General features: G+C 33.8%; 1 protein-coding gene across 1 annotated transcript; it reads right to left on the minus strand.

Moving 5' to 3' along the window:
- Positions 1–3,610: 3,610 nt before the first annotated feature.
- Positions 3,611–18,261, minus strand: LOC143595011 (ABC transporter G family member 39-like). The gene is made up of 18 exons (XM_077074169.1): positions 18,100–18,261; positions 17,837–18,010; positions 17,469–17,759; positions 16,914–17,004; positions 15,940–16,840; positions 15,704–15,864; positions 14,901–15,004; positions 14,602–14,767; positions 14,416–14,487; positions 14,218–14,330; positions 13,780–14,112; positions 13,027–13,317; positions 12,847–12,930; positions 6,187–6,320; positions 5,856–6,083; positions 5,617–5,788; positions 4,610–4,864; positions 3,611–3,986 (listed from the first exon to the last, which is right to left on the minus strand). The coding sequence occupies exons 1-18, from the start codon at positions 18,259–18,261 to the stop codon at positions 3,717–3,719; spliced, it is 4,002 nt and encodes a 1,333-aa protein (XP_076930284.1). The 3' UTR covers positions 3,611–3,716.
- Positions 18,262–18,305: the final 44 nt, after the last annotated feature.

The following is an 18,305-nucleotide window of genomic DNA, read 5'->3' on the forward strand; positions in this document are numbered from 1 at the left end:
TTCGAGTTATAAGGTCTTGGCTCGCTGAATCGGGTAGAGCTAAGGGGTTTCAGTTTGCAGACATGAACCCTAGAGCCACGAGGATGTCAGCTTGAGCATATTCGGAGGTCTGAACATGTCTGGGATTTTGGTAACAGTGGGAGCACGCAGTGTGTTCTAGGTTCGTTTCCAAAGGGACGTTGGGTTCGGAGGACCAGGAATCCGAATGTGAAAATATCTCCTGGTATAGTCTGCTGATTTTGGAGAGTGTTTATCCTCTGGAAGTCTTTGAAGTCGGTAGTGTGAGTAAGTGATGGCCGGTTAATATTGAGGATGAGTCATTGGTAGGTTTTGCTGTAACATCCCGAAATTTCCAAGTAATATTAATTATATTACTTAATAATAGAGAGAAAGTTTACCCGGGGTATCAGGAAATAAATAATAGAATAGGAGTTGGTATGGGTCGGGCTAGTGTTGGGTAATGGACGTGGGTTGTGGACTTGGATTAATTAAGATTGGTTAAATGAGAATGGGCCTTAGGTCCATGGGATCTCAGGGATATAAATACCCTAACACCCCAAAATATCTTCATTCTATCTTTATCCAAGCACACTCCACACACACATACACTAACTTCGCCGGAACCGGGCCGAGCCAAGGGAAGAATCGGACTGATCCGAGAGTGAGAGAGGGCGATTAGTTGCGTTAACAAGTTAAAGGAGATCCAAACAAGCCCAAAAAGGTATGATTCTTGATCTTTGAAGTTTAAAGATCCAAGCTTTTTAGTGTTTAAGTGACCGAAAATGGTCGGGAAGCGTAGTGGGTGATATTGAACCATAGCAAGGGTGTTAAAATCGCTCGAAATGTTGGACAGAAACCAAACAGCAGGCTGTCTGGGCAACTTCGCCTTCATCTGGGCAACTTCGCCTTCAAGTGATGAACTTCGCCTGCAAGCTAAGTTCGCCTGATGAACTTCGCCTGCAAGCTAAGTTCGCCTGATGACAAGTTCGCCTGAGGTTTAAGTTCGCCTGATGACAAGTTCGCCTGAGGTTTAACTTCGCCTAAAGCTAAGTTCGCCTGAGGTTTAACTTCGCCTAAAACTAAGTTCGCCTGAGGTTTAACTTCGCCTAAAGCTAAGTTCGCCTGAGGTTTAACTTCGCCTGATGACAAGTTCGCCTGAGGTTTAACTTCGCCTAAAGCTAAGTTCGCCTAAGGTTAACTTCGCCTAAAGTCAAGTTCGATTAGAAAATAAATTAAAAATCTAATGAAAAATGTGTTAAGACGGTTAATGGAAATAAAATTTTTCCAAGCTGACCTGGCAGCTCGACCCCAGCCAGGGGCTCTGCCCCTTGGACCCTGCTAGGGGCTGCCGCCCCTAGACCCCGCTGCCAGGGGCGCTGACCCCGGACCCCCGTTCGTTGTGGGTCATATAAAGATAGAAATACATTATGAGAAATGATAGTTAATTGATACGTGTAACTTGTTCAGTCAGCCGAGCTCAGTTAAAGAAGGGATTTACAGCTATCAGAAAAAGAAGCAGAGTTCAGGTGAGTTTCTAGCCCCATTTATGTGTTATGTTTTCGGGGCTGTGTGCATACTCAGCATGTTTGTTAATACACTTATCCTAAGAGATAAGTGTATGCCTTATATGGATAATGTGAAATGTATGAATGATTGCTTGATGGTACGTGAACGATCTTCGGATATTGCACGTACTGTCAGGTCGCAGCACTAAGAATAAGGTAAGTATGTTATGTAAGTTTATGCGTATGAACATGATAGAGGTAATAGAAGAAAGAAATGATAACGTATGGTTGTATGGTTGCGAAAAGGGAACCGAGCCCTAATAATACTCGAGGAATGTAGGGCGTAATGCCCTTTATAACGTAAGATATGAAAGTAAGTTATTACAAAAGAAAGTAAGAAAGTATGGAAGTAAGAAAGTATGAATGAAAGGACATAATTTTATGTGTATGTCGTGTATGGTATATGTGATAGATACGATTGATTGCTTGACGGTACGTGAACGATCTTCGGATATTGCACGTATCGTCGAGGGAAGTGATTAGCTCCTTACATGGATAATAAATAACAACTTATAGATAGTGTTCCTTCAATGGAAAGTATAGTGTTCCTTCAATGGAAAGTATAGGGTTCCTTCAATGGAAAGTATAGTGTTCCTTCAATGGAAAGTATAGGGTTCCTTCAATGGAAAGTATAGTGTTCCTTCAATGGAAAGTATAGGGTTCCTTCAATGGAAAGTGTAGTGTTCCTTCAATGGAAAGTATAGGGTTCCTTCAATGGAAAGTATAGTGTTCCTTCAATGGAAAGTATAGGGTTCCTTCTATGGAAAGTATAGTGTTCCTTCAATGGATAGTAAAGTGTTCCTTCTATGGAAAGTATACAGAGTGTTCTTCCTATGGAAATTATATATAGTATGGTAATGGTAAGGTTCTTTTAATAGATATTACGTGATGATCCTCCTATGGATATTTATACGAGGTTAAGGTAGAAATGTGTGTCTTCGGATACGTTAAGAAATATATGAGAATAAAATTGTATGTTGCCTGATTAACTAGAACTCACTCAGCGTAGCTGACTTTTAGTATGCACGCAGGTGAGCTGATTATAGAGTTAGCATGAGGATGACACACGGCATGGATTGAACGGCTGGCATCTGAAGAAAGAAGTAAAGATGTTTTAAATATAAAGTTTTGTGTTATGGTATCCAAGAAAAGATTTAATGTTTTGTAACAAATGATTGATGTTTTATATTCCGCGAAAAGTTTTAATAAACTCTGATTTGAAGAACTGTGTTTATGAGTAAATCCGACGCTAAAGTAGGGTCACCGGGTTCGGGGCCTTACATTTGCCATGGCTGGGTCATGATGACCGGATTGGAGCTCAGCTTCAATGAGCCTTTCAGGTTATTGATGAGAAGGGCCGCTACAACAAGGATGGATTAGTAGAAATCTTAGTTTGTTCATAGGGAACTGCAGGCTTGGAGAACTTCTTTTGTTGAAGTTTTAGCTTGTTCTTGTAACTGAAGGATTGGTAGATTTCTGTTACTGAAGATTACTAGAGTTACTGGATGACTGGGATTGTTATTTGCTTTGACAGCGGGCTGAAGTTTATCGCAAGGCCTTCAAGTGGGAGATTGTTGGGTTATGACGGCCTTTGGGCCGGTTTTATTAGGAGACCCGGTTTTGGTTCCTAATTATGTTTAACTCTAATCTTGTTTATTATATATCATGTAATTGTTATCTTGGTTCCGAGCTAATAAGAAAACCTAGTTGTAGCCCGTGGACGTAGGTCCCCTCGCGGGGACCGAACCACGTTAAATTCTTGCGTCGTTTGTATTTTTGTTTATGCGTATTTATCGTTGTGCATGTGTGTGTTGTTTCGCTTCCGCGCGCCGCTTTGTTCCCAACATATATTAGCCGAAAATAGACTGGGTTCGGCCGAACCCGGTCCCCCAAGTGTAGCTCCGCCACTGGATAAAGAATATGGGTTCGAGACAAACCTCCATCGCCACTTGTACAGAAGAGCCCGATTAAGACTCCACAAACGCTTAAGCCAACCCTTTTGGTAGTGTTCACAATATTTTAATATGAAACTAATTAACACTTAATCCATATCAATCTGAACTGAACAGAGTATTTCACAAAGTTGAACTTCTCATTTTCATTTCAATAGGAAAAACAATATGGCTAGAAACAATCATGGACTACCGGTAGTTATCGGTGTTGAAAATTAAGGTACTTGATGCCACACACAAAAACAACAAAAAATATGAGAATCCAGCCAATATGTGCTATAGCCACCACGGGTAGAAACTCATACTCAAACCCAAACTCCTCTTTAATGAACTCTTTAACCGTCATTTTGCCAGCACCAGGAACCTCAAAAGACAGATTTTGTTGACCAACTTGGCTTGTTAACAGACCATACACTGTCCAACTCAGAGGAGTCACCCAGTAACACCATCTACTCCATATTGGTATTTGCTGACAAGTTATTAACAAATGGTTAAAACCACATAGACTACAGATTAACTTTATCCACATGTTACTTAAAAGAAACAGGTCCACTGGGTCTCTCTCTAACACATGCTACTAAAAAAGAAACAGGTCAACTGGGTCAAACGTCATCCAAAACATAACCAAACGTATAAAACTTCAGAACCAGCTTTAAAAAATAATTGCAATACTATCAGTTGTTTAGTCATTGTTTGACACATTAACTTCCTATAAAAACTATAAAAAAAAGGAAGAAAGAAAGAAAAAACCCATTCTGGCGCACTTAATGCAACTAGACTACATTGTGATGTGGTTAAAAAATTTTAATGAATATATGGTCGAACATAAACGAACAAACTTAAATTAATGAACATAAATGAAAAATAAACAACCATTCATGAATATAAATGAACAAACGAGACATGTGTTCATGTTCGCTCGTTTATATTAATGAACAAAAAACTTTGCTAATGATCGTTCGTTTATAAAATATACAAAAATAAAAAACCTCCCAACGAATAGCTTCACCGAAGTTTGGTTCGTTTACAAGTCTACTTATTTTGCCACCACTCACGTAGTATTACTAAGAGAAAGGCTAGAAGATAACATACCGGTCTGGGAATGACAAAACCCGAGAACAAGTTCCAAAGGCAAAGAAAGAAGTAGACTAAAACAGCGGAAATTTGGGGACTCGGTGTCAGCGACATGGTCGTCATGCCAAACATGGTGAAGTAGACCACACTCATCAGCATATAGAAATAGAACCATAAAAGCTTTCCACTTGTCCACTCAAATCCAATCATCGGATAGAAAATGATGGTGTAGATACTAGTTTGAATCACAATATAGAGCAACTCTATTGTTACCTAAACAATAACATATTTATTTTTCATTAACGTGGTTTAACGTTTTTTTAGTGTTAAATACAATTTGCTCCCTATGGTAAATGGGTGGAATAAACATTTTCAACTCAAGAGGTTAAAACTTTAAAATAGTGTTGCAGCTTGATTCCACTATTCTACAATAGGAACGTAAATTGTACTTAATTCTTATTTTTATCCAAAAGGATTGCTCAAATTTTCCTTGTGGTTTGATCAAATTGCAAGTTTGATCCCTACATTTGCTGCAAACTTAGTCCAAAAATTTGAGATAAAGTTGCACTTTAAGTACCATCGTTTATCCCGATTAGTTTTAAATGGAAAAATGATGTCACATACTATTAACGTGAAGGTAATTGTGACTTAACAAATTTGAAACCCAAATTAAATAGTCTTTTGTGTGAGGTTATCCCATTTTATTTGAAACCCTGATCAATTGAAGGTTCGGTTTAAAAACCGAAGGTGAGAAAATCGACATCATGAGCTTGAATTTGAAAGACTATTTTTTTTTGGGTTTCAATAATTCTGGAAAGACAAAATTACTCTACATGAATTTTACACTACAATTCTTTTTATGTTAAAAACTAATTGGGATTAACAGTGGCGACTAAACGTAGAATCCTCTCACAAATGTTCGGACTAAAAGTTTGTAGTTTTGTAAATCCAAGGACCAAACTTGCAACATGGTCAAACTACAAAGACCATTTGTCCAATTTTCTCTACTTATATTGTGTAATTACCTGCGCGAGAGCATACGGTAATGATGAATACATCCCTGCCGCCCGCTCACGGTAGAAAACCGTTCTTTCAACAGCAACAATCGGCTGCACAGCATTTTGATTAATTGCTCCAAGAAACATTACGGAAGCATACAAAGCTCCCATCATGTTTAATAGATCTTGTTGTTTTTCTCTGCTTGCATAAAACCACAGTTAACTTTCAAACATAACACAAGGTTTAATGTGAATTAATGTCTTACATCTTTTGACCCTTGTTGAAGAAAACAACACCAAATACGGCAGCGATTACGATAGTGGTGACGAATCGAGTGATATTATATTGTGGGTTTCTCCAATAAGACCAATGTTGTTTCCACAAACAAGCTTTGCATTGTACAAGAAACGGTTGCACGTATTCTGTGTGAAAGAATAGATCTTTTGAGCCACTTGAAGGAGTACTAAGTTCTCTAATTAGTTCTTGATTTTCCCTAAATAAGATAAAAAAAACAAATTATCAATCTTGTCAAATGGAACTAATCACTTTAATTAAACAATAAGACCAAGAAAAAGTGGAAAGTGTCTTTAACTTACTGATAAAGAGCAGATTTGCAATATATTTCAGAGAAGTCAACGTTAAGTTGACTCTCAGCCGTGGAAGAAGTCACCTCCAACACCCATGTGGCAGGATTATAACCATTTCTAATCTTTGGCACTCCTGTAATAGCCTATAGCAACAAATTATACTAATATAATTAATAAAAAGAATACTCTAAATTGGGAATGTAGCTTGTCTTAATTTAAGAGGGCTCGATCAATTTTCAAGACTCGCTCGGAATGATCAAGTGGTTACTATGTCACTTGAAAAATCGGCCTGAATGAGCATACAAACAATGTTGACTACGAGTGGAATTATCAAACAATAAGTTTATTGTATCCAGTATGGTATACCTCGCCGGAGATATTATGATAATTAAGTAACATTAACATTTGCCATAACGTTATAACTTATAATACCTTAGGTGAAGTTCCGATCGTCGAATCATATAACGAAAGATCAAGTGCTTGGAACAGACATCGAAACACACAATACTTTAAAGTCTAATTCCCATATATGTGGAATGTATTTAAGTTGATTTTAATATGTATATAAAAATACAAATTATTGAGGTGTTTGTTGATTGTCGATTTATAAAAAATATAGAGTAAGGTTTGTATATCTAAGTTGTCGTATATGATTAATGAAATTTTTGGTACCGCATTTTCTACAATAAGATATTTTATAAATTCATAAAGTTTAGGCTGTAACAAGTTGGTTTTAGGCTCATTTAGAGTTGTATTTCTGCAGCTCAAGCTCGGCTCGTGAGCAGTTTGTCACTCGAGCTCGGCTTGGTTAGAATATATATATATATATATATATATATATTGGGATCATGTGAAAACTATTTTAAATTGAGAACTTTGAGAATCATTTTGGACCCAAAAAACAATAAAACAAAAATAAAAAAACCAAAATTCTTATTTATCATCCCGGTTTCATAAAAAAGCAACTCGGTTTAGCTAAATTATACATATATATATAATATGTACATAAATGGTTTTTTATACACATATATACAATTTAAGGTAGATGATAATGTACATATGTGTACATTACGTAACTATAGATTAAATGAAATTATATACATATGTATGATAGGAAGTTTTTTTTTATAAAACCGGAATGAAATATAAGAATTTTGGAATTTTTTCTTTTTTAAAATTTTTGTATTTTTTTTTGTTTTATAATTTTTTTAGAGGATTTTAGTGGTTTAAAATGGTTCTCAAAGTTATCAATTTTTAAATGGTTCTCTTAAGATTCTTACCATATATATATATATATATATATATATATATATATATATATATATATATATATATATATATATATATATATGGAAGGGTTATCCTAAAAACAAGTAGTATCCTAGGAAGACTAAGAATAAATCATAGTCATTGGATCATGTCAATCAATGGTTGAGATTTTAGATTACCAAAAATCATCATAGTTTCCTAGAATTATTCTTTCACCATTATAACCGACTTAGTTTCCTAGGATTGTTCTTTCACCATAGGTTTTAATGCCACATGTAAAAAATTTGTTGGTTCTTACCATTTCTAGGAAACTATTTATTTTTATTTGAACACTTTTCTATATATATATATATATACTATATATAATACACCAAAAAAGGGCAAATTAAGACACTTTTTTAAGGGTTTTACAATTTGTAAGGTATAAAGTACAAGTGTAATAAAGGATAAAGTGGTCTTTTAAACATAATCAACACACGTTCATTTGATTTCAATAAATATATTACAAGTTTGATACCTCAACTTTAGTCAAATTTTGTTAATTTAAGAAATAATTACAGCTTTCATCCCTCATGGTTAACCAATTTTTACTCTAACTTTATTCTTTGTGGTTTTCTTGTTATGTCTTTTACAAAAATATGATTAAAACTAAATCTTAACATACTTATTTAACGAGCTTATTTTTATTGACGTGTCAATATAATTTTTTTAAAACAGATAGACGGTTTAAATTGTACAAGTCATTAATGCATTGATATATGCATGAATGTACAAGTTAGTTTTACAACTAAAATTAATTACAAGGATAGTACCTCAACTTACTCAAAGTTTATTATTTTAAGGATTACAAACAACTTTGCCCCCTCATGTTTATATAAATATTATTATCTTTTATTATGTTTTACAAAAATATGATTAAAAGTACTAAAATCATATAAATATCAAAATAATCAAGGCGAACTTGAGTTTAAGATTTTATCTTTAATTTCGAGCAGAGCTGAGTCGGCTCGGTATGATATTCGACTCGAGCTAGGCTTGGCTCGCTAACAACCTTTTAAGTGTTGTTTCCCGCTACATCGTGCGGGCATCTAACTAGTACATATATATATACATATATATATATATACATATATATATATAGGGATGGATCTTGCGAGAAGTGATATTAAAGCGAGAAGTGAAGGTATAACTCCATTAATCCCTAATTTCACTCCCTTTCATATGATGTTACATACATATATGTAGGTTGGTTATATTTATGTCTTAATTACACATTCAAACCTAACTACAAACATATAAATGCACCGAGCGACATTCAAACCTATGTACCTACACACATACAAACATGCATACACATATACAAACATACGTACACATATACAAACATACGTACCTACACACACACATATGCACCTACACAACACACCTACACATAAGAAATGAAGTGAAATTAGGGATTAATGGAGTTACACCTTCACTTCTCGCACTTCTCGCTAAAAACTTCTGAAATGATTCAATACCTATATATATATATATATATATATATATATATATTATGGATAGAATAAAAAGAGAGAATTTTCTACTAAGTGTATGAAGCCACACAAAAATTACATGTATCATAAACAAAAAAAATGCAGAAGGTCATGATCGTCCTTTGCTCAATCAATAATTTTAGAAACATAGTATATAATTTTAATGTCTGCCTATTTTTATGGATCTAAATATATTCAAGCTAACAATATACATCCTGCTTCAACCTAGCTTGAAACCCAAATCTTATAATTATCTCTCTCTCTCTTTTTTTTTTTTTGGGTCGAACGTGTTTGAAATCTCAACCATTCCAAATCCTATTTTACTCTATTAGTTCACTGTCAAAAAGAAAACAATATCCCCCACCGTCCCGGCACTCCTACTGCCATTACCAGCCCTCGGAAAAAAGACAAGTCTGCTTTTCGATTTCAAATCTTACATATTGATCAAACCCAAGAATTCAGTTCCAAAAAGCCTGGAGCCGAGAGTACTACTCAACAGCAAAGTAAAACTAACACACAACAGAGCTCGGTCTAAACGACATCAAAACAAAAGTCGCCATGGGCAGGAAAGTTGCTCAGGCTCCGACAATGGTGCACCATGGTGGTTCTTGACGGTGGTCACAAGAATCTGATGACATTGTTGTGTAGAATTATGCAAAAGTTATGATAATGGATGGAGATCTGTCCCTGTGTACGAGATTTTATATACTTTTTTCCTCGTATTTAAGTTCAGTCATTATTTTCCCATAAGAATGTAAGAAATTATTAGTTCATAAAGTTTTTACTTATAGTGTTTAAATTCTATTTTATAACTGGATGATGTTTAAAAAATTGAATATGTAATGGTGTGTTTGTTCATACTTATTGTTCATATTTATCCGGAGTGTGTCATTGTCCTTTGACCGTGTTATTGTTCTTTTGTGATATATGTTTTGTTCATCTAGCCCTGCTTGCGGTGCGCACATATGATGTATATATGTGTGAACCCTCGGGTGGGCAAAAGTGAAATTGCACTAATTTTGACGTTATTTTACTAATCTCGTGAAAATAACGTTAAAAGTGACGGACGGTTAATCAGGCATCATGTAGTGGCGTTGATAGCTGAAAGATAAGGGTACATGCACCGATCAGCCGGTGTCCCGATGATTGAGTGCTATGTGCCTTATGTCCAAGGTTTGATGCAAAACTACTATCGAGCCGGGGGTCTCACCGGAAGCAGCCTCTCTATCCCTATGGGGTAGAGGTAAGGCTGCCTACATCTTACCCTCCTCAGACCCTACCATAGCTTTGCTATTGGTGGGATATACTGAGTACGATGATGATGATGATGATGTTTTGTTCATCTTCATCATCATACAACATGTGTTATTGTTCATCTTCATGTAGAGTGTGTTAGTGTTCCTTGATGATGTACGTTTTGTTCAGTTTACAATTTCATACACAGTGACACGGTGTGTTTTTGTTCATCTTCCTATTGAGTGTGTTATTGTTCATTGTAATTATGTTACTCATCGTAATTAAGTTATTCAAGGTGATATTTTGTAGTGTTTTTGTTCATATGATAAGGATGTTGTTCATTGGGTTCTTTAATTGTGCTTAGATCATGGCTAATTTAGAGGAATTGATTATAATACAACCGACCATAATACTTTTTGAAGTAAAAAACATTGTTTTAAAATATAACACACTATTTTTTAGTAACTTTCAATTTTAACCACTAACTCTAAACTTAAGGGTTTATATTCCTTCATATCCTTTAAAAACACATTGATCTTGTCATTATAACATCACCATATCTATACTATATACTCCCTTCGTCTCATTATAAGTGTCCTAGTTTGACTTTTTAAGTCTTTCTTTTGCAACCTTGGTCATAAATTTTTTTGTTCATGTCATATAATACTTGATGAAAATTATATCAATGTAAAATACATTTAAAACTCAACCCATTCATATATTTTACATCAAGTATCATATAATACAAATAAAAATATTGTCGGTCAACGTTAAACAAGAAAGACTTGAAAAATCAAAATATGACACTTATAATGGGACGGAGAGAGTATAATATAGCAAAGAGGGGCAAATTAAGACCGCTACAAATTAAGGGATTTACAAGTAGAATTATATATGGTACAACCTTTTATTGGAGCAAAATAATCATTCTCACATTAAAACTAAGGTAATATTGACCCTTCAATTATAATAATCAGATTTAAAGAATAGTTACAACAATAACCCTTAATCTTTTACCTATATTTTATTTTAATTTTCATTTTTAATCCAAATACCCCCATGATTTTTAAACGTTAATAACTTTTTCATACTTTAATATGTTTTAAAAAAAAATATACTATAAAAACGAGCATATTTTCATCTTTAATTTGAGTATGATATTGTCATAGTTTTTTCTATTTAAAAAATATATTTTATGTATGTGTGTTTGTGACCTGGTTTTGATGGTTTTAAATTGCATAGTGAGTCAAACCTTTTGTAACAGTTTTTTTTTTTTTGTCGTCAAAACCAAGACAGAACCTTTGAAAGTTGAAAACAACTGGCCAAAAGTTAAAGAAAAAAATCAACCGTCAAATCAAATCGATAAACGGTTTTACAGTTCCAAACAGAACAACAAACACCCATAAACGTATTACGTGATTACCAAGGTCTGCATTTCCCGCTGCATGGCGAGGGCACCGGTCTAGTATATATATAGAGGTGGGTTATAGTAAAAGGAAATAGTTTTCTAGAAATAGTAAGAATAAATCCAAGCCTGGATCAAGAATCTAGTGGTTGAGATTGGTAGTATTCAAAATACCAAATAATTTCTTAGGATCTAGGATTTAGGCTACATAATTCCTTAATTAGATTCACATAGTTTCATAACTTTAAATTTTATGTCCTTCATACTTTTCCTACAAAACTATTTATTTTTAGTTTAACCCTTTATATATATATATATATATATATATATATATATATATATATATATATATATATATATATATACATAGGGTAAGGATCCTAAGAGAATCCTTGACAAATTGAGAACTTTGAGAACCATTTTGGACCACTAAAAACACATTTAAAAAAATATTTAAAAAAATCATAAAAAAAAATAATAAAAATTTTAAAATAGTAAAAAAACCAAAATTCTTATATTTCATTCCGGTTTCATTAAAAAAAATAAAAATAAAATAAAATAAATAAAAAAACATCGTATTATACACATATGTATAATTTTATATAATCTTTAATTACGTAATATACACATATGTACAATATCATTTATTTTAAATTATACACATGTGTACAAAAAATACATGTAAATATACATATATGTATATATTATACATATGTGTATATAATTTAGCTAAACCGAGGTTTTTTTTATGAAACCGGGATGATAAAATAAGAATTTTTGTTTTTTTACTTTTTTATTTTTTTGTTTTGTTTTATTTTATGATTTTTTTTTATTTTTGGGTTTTTTGTGATGTAAAATAGTTCTCAAAGTTCTCAATTTCAAAAAGGTTCTCTCATGATCCTGATCATATATATATATATATATATATATATATATATATATATATATATATATATATAATTATTGACAAATAATTTTAATTTATTATATAAATATATTAAATAAAAAGCCAGTTTAGGCTTGCAATGCAGCTCGAGCTTGATATGTGAAAATTGGGCTTGAGCTCAAACTTGTTTATTTAATTATCCTTAACAAAAGCTCGAGCTCTTTTAAGCTTGACCCGATTTAAATTTTAACGAGCTGATCTCGAGTAGGTCACGAAGAACTCGGATGCCTTACATTCCTACTCTAAACCTTCAAATAAGATGCAGAAATAACACTCACTTCAAAATACTCCAAAAGCTTGTGAGATTGTTTCCCTAAAGGTCCAGCATAAATAATTCGGCCTCCCATTTTCATCAAGATCAACTGCAACATCCCAACCGATCAAAGCCAGACCATTGTCCCGAAAATCGAAATTTAATAGATTTTGGGGAACACATTCATACACGCACACACGCATACCTCATCGAAAGATTCAAAAATGTGTATGCTCGGTTGGTGAATTGTGCATACAACAGTTCTTCCTGTGTCAACAGTGTTTCTTACAGTACGCATGACAATAGCAGCTGCTCTAGCATCAAGACCAGAAGTCGGTTCATCTAAAAAGATGATTGATGGATTTGCAACTAACTCAACTGCTATTGTGAGTCTTTTTCTTTGTTCTATTGAAAGACCATCAATTCCAGGAAGTCCCACTAAAGCATTCCTTATTGTATTAAGCTCCATCAGTTTCATTAATTCTTCTACAAACATCTACCATTCAAAAGTAGCCAACCGCTTTTATATGTTTAGTTCAAAAACAAAAGTTAAAACAAAGTTTGAAAACAAAACTTAAACATAATGGGGATATATTATTAGTTATATAATTATCGTACTTAAAAATGTAATATTATTATCTATATATAGAGTCTCTATGTAAACCCGGTTAGACATGCAACTTACATTATTTGGTTTATCTTGATATTAGACATACCCCATAGTAAGAGCATGTTGTTTTCGCTACGGTTTCCAATGGCTCTTGTGAGCGATGCATGTGGTTGCTAGGGTTTCTAGTGGCTATTGTGAGCCAGGAATAGTGTTTCCAACAACGATTATAAGTGGAGACTAGAGGTTTGCGGTGGCTAGAGGGTTACCTAGAGACAGAGAGACTCTATATATAGAGAATGATAATACACTCGAGTACCTTTTAGATATAAACACAATAGGGACAACTACCTTGCGTGTCCTTGAATTTACATCGGAAGGTAAACGGAGCCAAGAAGAATAGAGAAGAGATTCATAAACAGTGACATTTGGTGAATGAATGTCATTCTGTTCACAATAACCGCTGACACGAGCAAATGTTGTTTTGTTCTTTTGGTGACCTGACACGAATATGTTTCCTTGGATACAGCCGCCAGTCTTTCGTCCAGCCAGCACATCCATTAAGGTTGTTTTTCCAGCGCCACTGACTCCTACAAGTGCAGTTAATATTCCAGGCCTAAATGCACCACTTACATCCTTAAGCAATTGAAGTCGACTTCCTTCAGCCTTTTTTCCCTTCATTTCCTGGTGAAAACATCTAAGTTTATGGTAGTGTACTTGTTTTAGTTAATGTTGTTTATATCAAAATTAGTTACAAACCAGGTACTAGGATACATTAAGAAGACTCACAGCAGGCATATCAATGCTGTAATTCACATGGTTGAAAGCAAGTGAAAGTGGTTTAAATGGCAAAACCATTCCTCTTCTTTCCATCTGGTCACCATTTTCCCCTGAAGTATATTCTTGAAATTAAAAATCATTAACAACACACAAGAATATATAAATATATGATAATAATGCAACATTCTATATAATAACTTCTCTCACTTTGGGTAAGTTTGTTGTTTGAATTTGTGGCATCACTATCATCTCTAAAAGCAGTTTTAGTGTCACCAAAAGCTGAAAATGTTTCAAGGGAGTTTAAACTCAAATACGTTAGTACAAAATAATAATAATAATAATAATAATAATAATAATAATAATAAATCAAGATACTAGATTTAGGTGACATACGGTTTAAGAATGTTAGTGCTAGAATAAATAATATGTTGAAGAGAAATGAGAACCCAATCAGTACTCCGATAGAAATATAAAACCAATAATCCTTTGTGAAAAAACTCCTTGACTTCAGAAGGGCTTCCCCAACGGTTGGTGCATTAATTTGTGGGTCTATATTGGGCTGCAGTAAGAAGCAGATTTTCCTAATGAAAATCAGAAAATACACATTTTGCTGAAAGAGATTTGATTATTATTATTATTATTATTATTATTATTATTATTATTATTATTATTATTATGATAAAAGTTCTTACAGCACTCCATCTATCATCTAGAAACTCATTTATAACCAACGCATTTTGTGCATACATCATAGGTGAAGCATAGAATCCCCATGACATCCATGGCTCCGTATCATCTGATTTAATAACAAATAAAACATAAACTTAGTTTTCACAAGTTATTGTGTTTAACAATTTTTCTAGGAAAATTAACTGTGTTAAGTAGTTGTAACCATTCTTTAAAAAATGGTTGATATGAGTAAAAATAAATTGTATATGGGTATATTAGGGTAATCTCAAATTAGTGCACGATTCGATATGGGTATACTTATATTAGCCAATGGGTCAAAATGGATATAAGTTTTATAACTTGTTAACATAAAAGGGTCCAAGTGGGTTAGCATCACCCATGACTATTGTTTGTCTCAACTACCTATTCGTTATCTCCAACACCATTGCGCTGCCGGTCTATCACCACTAGCCACCATACCTGTTTTGGTACTTTTTTTCTAAAACAACTCATTTCAATCAGACTCAATTTTGGCCACACATATTTTGGCTTGAACTAGGTTAATGCTTTTTTAATACATTCCGTTTTGACCCAAATTCATATTTCTTGTAAATCATATTGACTAAAACCCGTTTTGACCCGTTAACCGAGATAGGTTTCTCGGAAATCATATTTCTTGGAAATCATAGCTCACAGGCCCAAGATACGTTCTCACTTGTATATATTGAGGGTTCTCGTCAATTCTATTATAATATTTTACATTCCTTTGTAGACAAATAAGGTGCATGCAAAAATGCAACATACAGTTAATTAAAAGTAAGCTTACCTTTGGCCACTATGAATCCACCAAGGACTAAAATAAGCAACAAAGTGAATGCACCCAAAGTGTTTGCAAGAACTTCAGTTCTTGCCACCGCAGCAATCAACCGAAAATGAGAAAGCGCCATTTGATGTATTGCAGCAAAGGTCAAGAACTGCTTAAAGAAACTGAACCACAAAAACTTTAAACTTTAAACTGGATTTAATATAATTATAAACATCAATGAAACTGTCTTCCAATACCTGCTGGCATCTGGTGCATAACCTATAGTATAATATGTTAGAATCACCCAGATACCTGATTCCATGAAAGATAATGGAATTTTAAGCACCCAAATAGGGATAGCAAAAGCCCAAGATGGATATAATAGCGCATCTCTATGTTTATAAAACACTGGAAGCCTCATTACAATCAACACAAGCTCAGCCATCCCATTAAACATCACAATAAGTAGAGCAAAAAAAAGTGACCCAAAAAACTTGGCTCCATCTTCCAATCTTCCAACATGCATTTTAGCCCTAAAGAACACGAGCATTGCTACCAACGACATGAACGTTAACTGAAACGTTTTAAATATGTAAAGCATAGAGTTACGCTTTGTTAACAACCACTCTTTTTGAAAACACGTCTTCAGAAGCTCAAAGTTAGAAATCGCATACTTATCTTTCACCAATGCATCTGGGTGAGTTTGGGATTTATCATACAATAAACAAATATCCATTTCAAGTTTTTGTCCAATGTGGAAACTTTTGAAAGCGTGTGCAAATTCATGGATCGGGAGGTATCTGTAAGATTGATCTAGCTTGAACCAGTATTGTTCTTGATCTTTCTTTGAAGTTACTTCTTGGAGATAGTCGGCTACACCCTTTCTTTCGGGGCATTTGAAACCCATGTGGTGAAAAAACTCAAGAACATGTTTGCAAGGGCCTTGGTATACTATCTGCCCTTCTGACATCAGTATGACATCATCAAATAGTTTGTATGTTTCTGGGTCAGGTTGCAATAGTGATATAACCATGGTTAAATCCATTATATGTACCATTTGTCTTAAGATTTTTATGATGTGATAAGTGGTGGAACTATCTAAACCAGTTGATATTTCGTCCATAAAAAGAACTCTTGCTGGTCCAACTAACATCTCCCCTATACGATGATATCAATACTATAATGAAAACGTATTTTTATATTGAGTTTTCAAAACGATGACAAAACATACCTGTAGTAACACGTTTCTTTTCTCCACCAGATATACCTCGTATCATTTGATCACCAACCATAGCATCAGCACATCTTTCCAATCCAAGTATCTATCATATGACAAGTATAACAAAACCCATAAAAAGAGGAAAATCACCAAAATGGCCAAGTTATCAATAAAACTAAGTAAATAACCTTGATTTTTAAAATTTTCTAAATAAAGAAGTTTTAGAAGCGTCTTCTGGCATAACATATTTAAATTTTAAAGCAACAATTTTCAATCTTTGCGCGAAAGATTTAATATTTTGAATGGCATTTACTTGCGCTAGATGAAAATCTACCGTGTCAAGATAAATCTATTGCACGATACAGTAGTTTATGTCATTTGGAGGCTTTTGATGGACTAATTAAACCAAGTTCTTAAGTAAAAATAAGAAAGGTCAATGATATTTTTGTAAAACAAAGAAGTCATGGCTATTTTGTAAAAATTATTGATCAAAATGATTATTTTGGTTATTTTCTTCCCTAAAAAAGAATTGATATTAAAGGTTCATATTGAGTTAAAATAACAAACCTTGAGGATATAATTGGTGATGACGCTAGTATCTTGGCCTGGAACAACCATTGCTGAGATGAAAGCTTCAATATCTTGATCTAGTTTAATTCTTTTTTCTTTCGCATCCTTCATGATGTTTGTTAGCACACAGTATCTTGATCCGGCACCTAAACATCTCCCTGAAAACTCTAATGTCTCTCGCACTGTCATCTCTCCGGTATGAACATTATGAGGACTTATATAAGCACAAGTTCTATGAGGAACAAACTCAGAAAGTTGATGCCCACAATAAGAAACATCTCCTGATACCTGTTTTCAGATTCCAAACACTTAACATATCATACATGTGTTAAAAGTTCATCCACAAAGGAATTGAAATGGTTTACCTTAAGATTATGATCAAGTTTCCCTGCTAGTGCTAGCAACAACGTTGTTTTTCCTCCACCTGGTGGGCCCAGAAGTAGTGTTAACCTTGATGGTTTGATGATGCCATTAACTGAATCAAGAATCTTGATCTTCTTCTTCTTAGTGGGAACGATTCCTGTTAATCCCAATGCGCTCTAATGAAGATAATATATTATTAACATAATAATTCCATGACATTAAACTCATATTCAAGAACAAAACATCCAAGGAGTAATTTTTATACCTCGATTGTGTTGAAAATGGTATTAAAGAGAGACGGAAGAGCTCTGTGACCAACATAAACATCTCCATTGACTGATAGATTTGTGTATCTAACTTCGATCTTTGGTGTGTCCACACTGGCCCTACAATAATCACATCCCTCAAAATCTATCATAATATTCATTCGTATTGTATCATATATTATATTTATTTTGAGTATAAAATTTA

Source organism: Bidens hawaiensis, unplaced genomic scaffold (assembly GCF_021521415.1).
Source record: "Bidens hawaiensis isolate Kalapana, Puna unplaced genomic scaffold, B.hawaiensis_p1.1 tig00001717_1, whole genome shotgun sequence".
Classification (NCBI taxonomy): Eukaryota; Viridiplantae; Streptophyta; class Magnoliopsida; order Asterales; family Asteraceae; genus Bidens; species Bidens hawaiensis.

Coding starts and splice junctions, on each gene's coding strand:
- LOC143595011 (XM_077074169.1), bottom strand. CDS start 18,261: ATGAATATTATGATAGATTTTGAGGGATGTGATTATTGTAGGGCCAGT. Junction 6,084..6,186: donor TGCAAATCTGCTCTTTATCA/GTAAGTTAAAGA, acceptor TATCTTATTTAG/GGAAAATCAAGAACTAATTA. Junction 3,987..4,609: donor GTTTTGTCATTCCCAGACCG/GTATGTTATCTT, acceptor ATAACTTGTCAG/CAAATACCAATATGGAGTAG.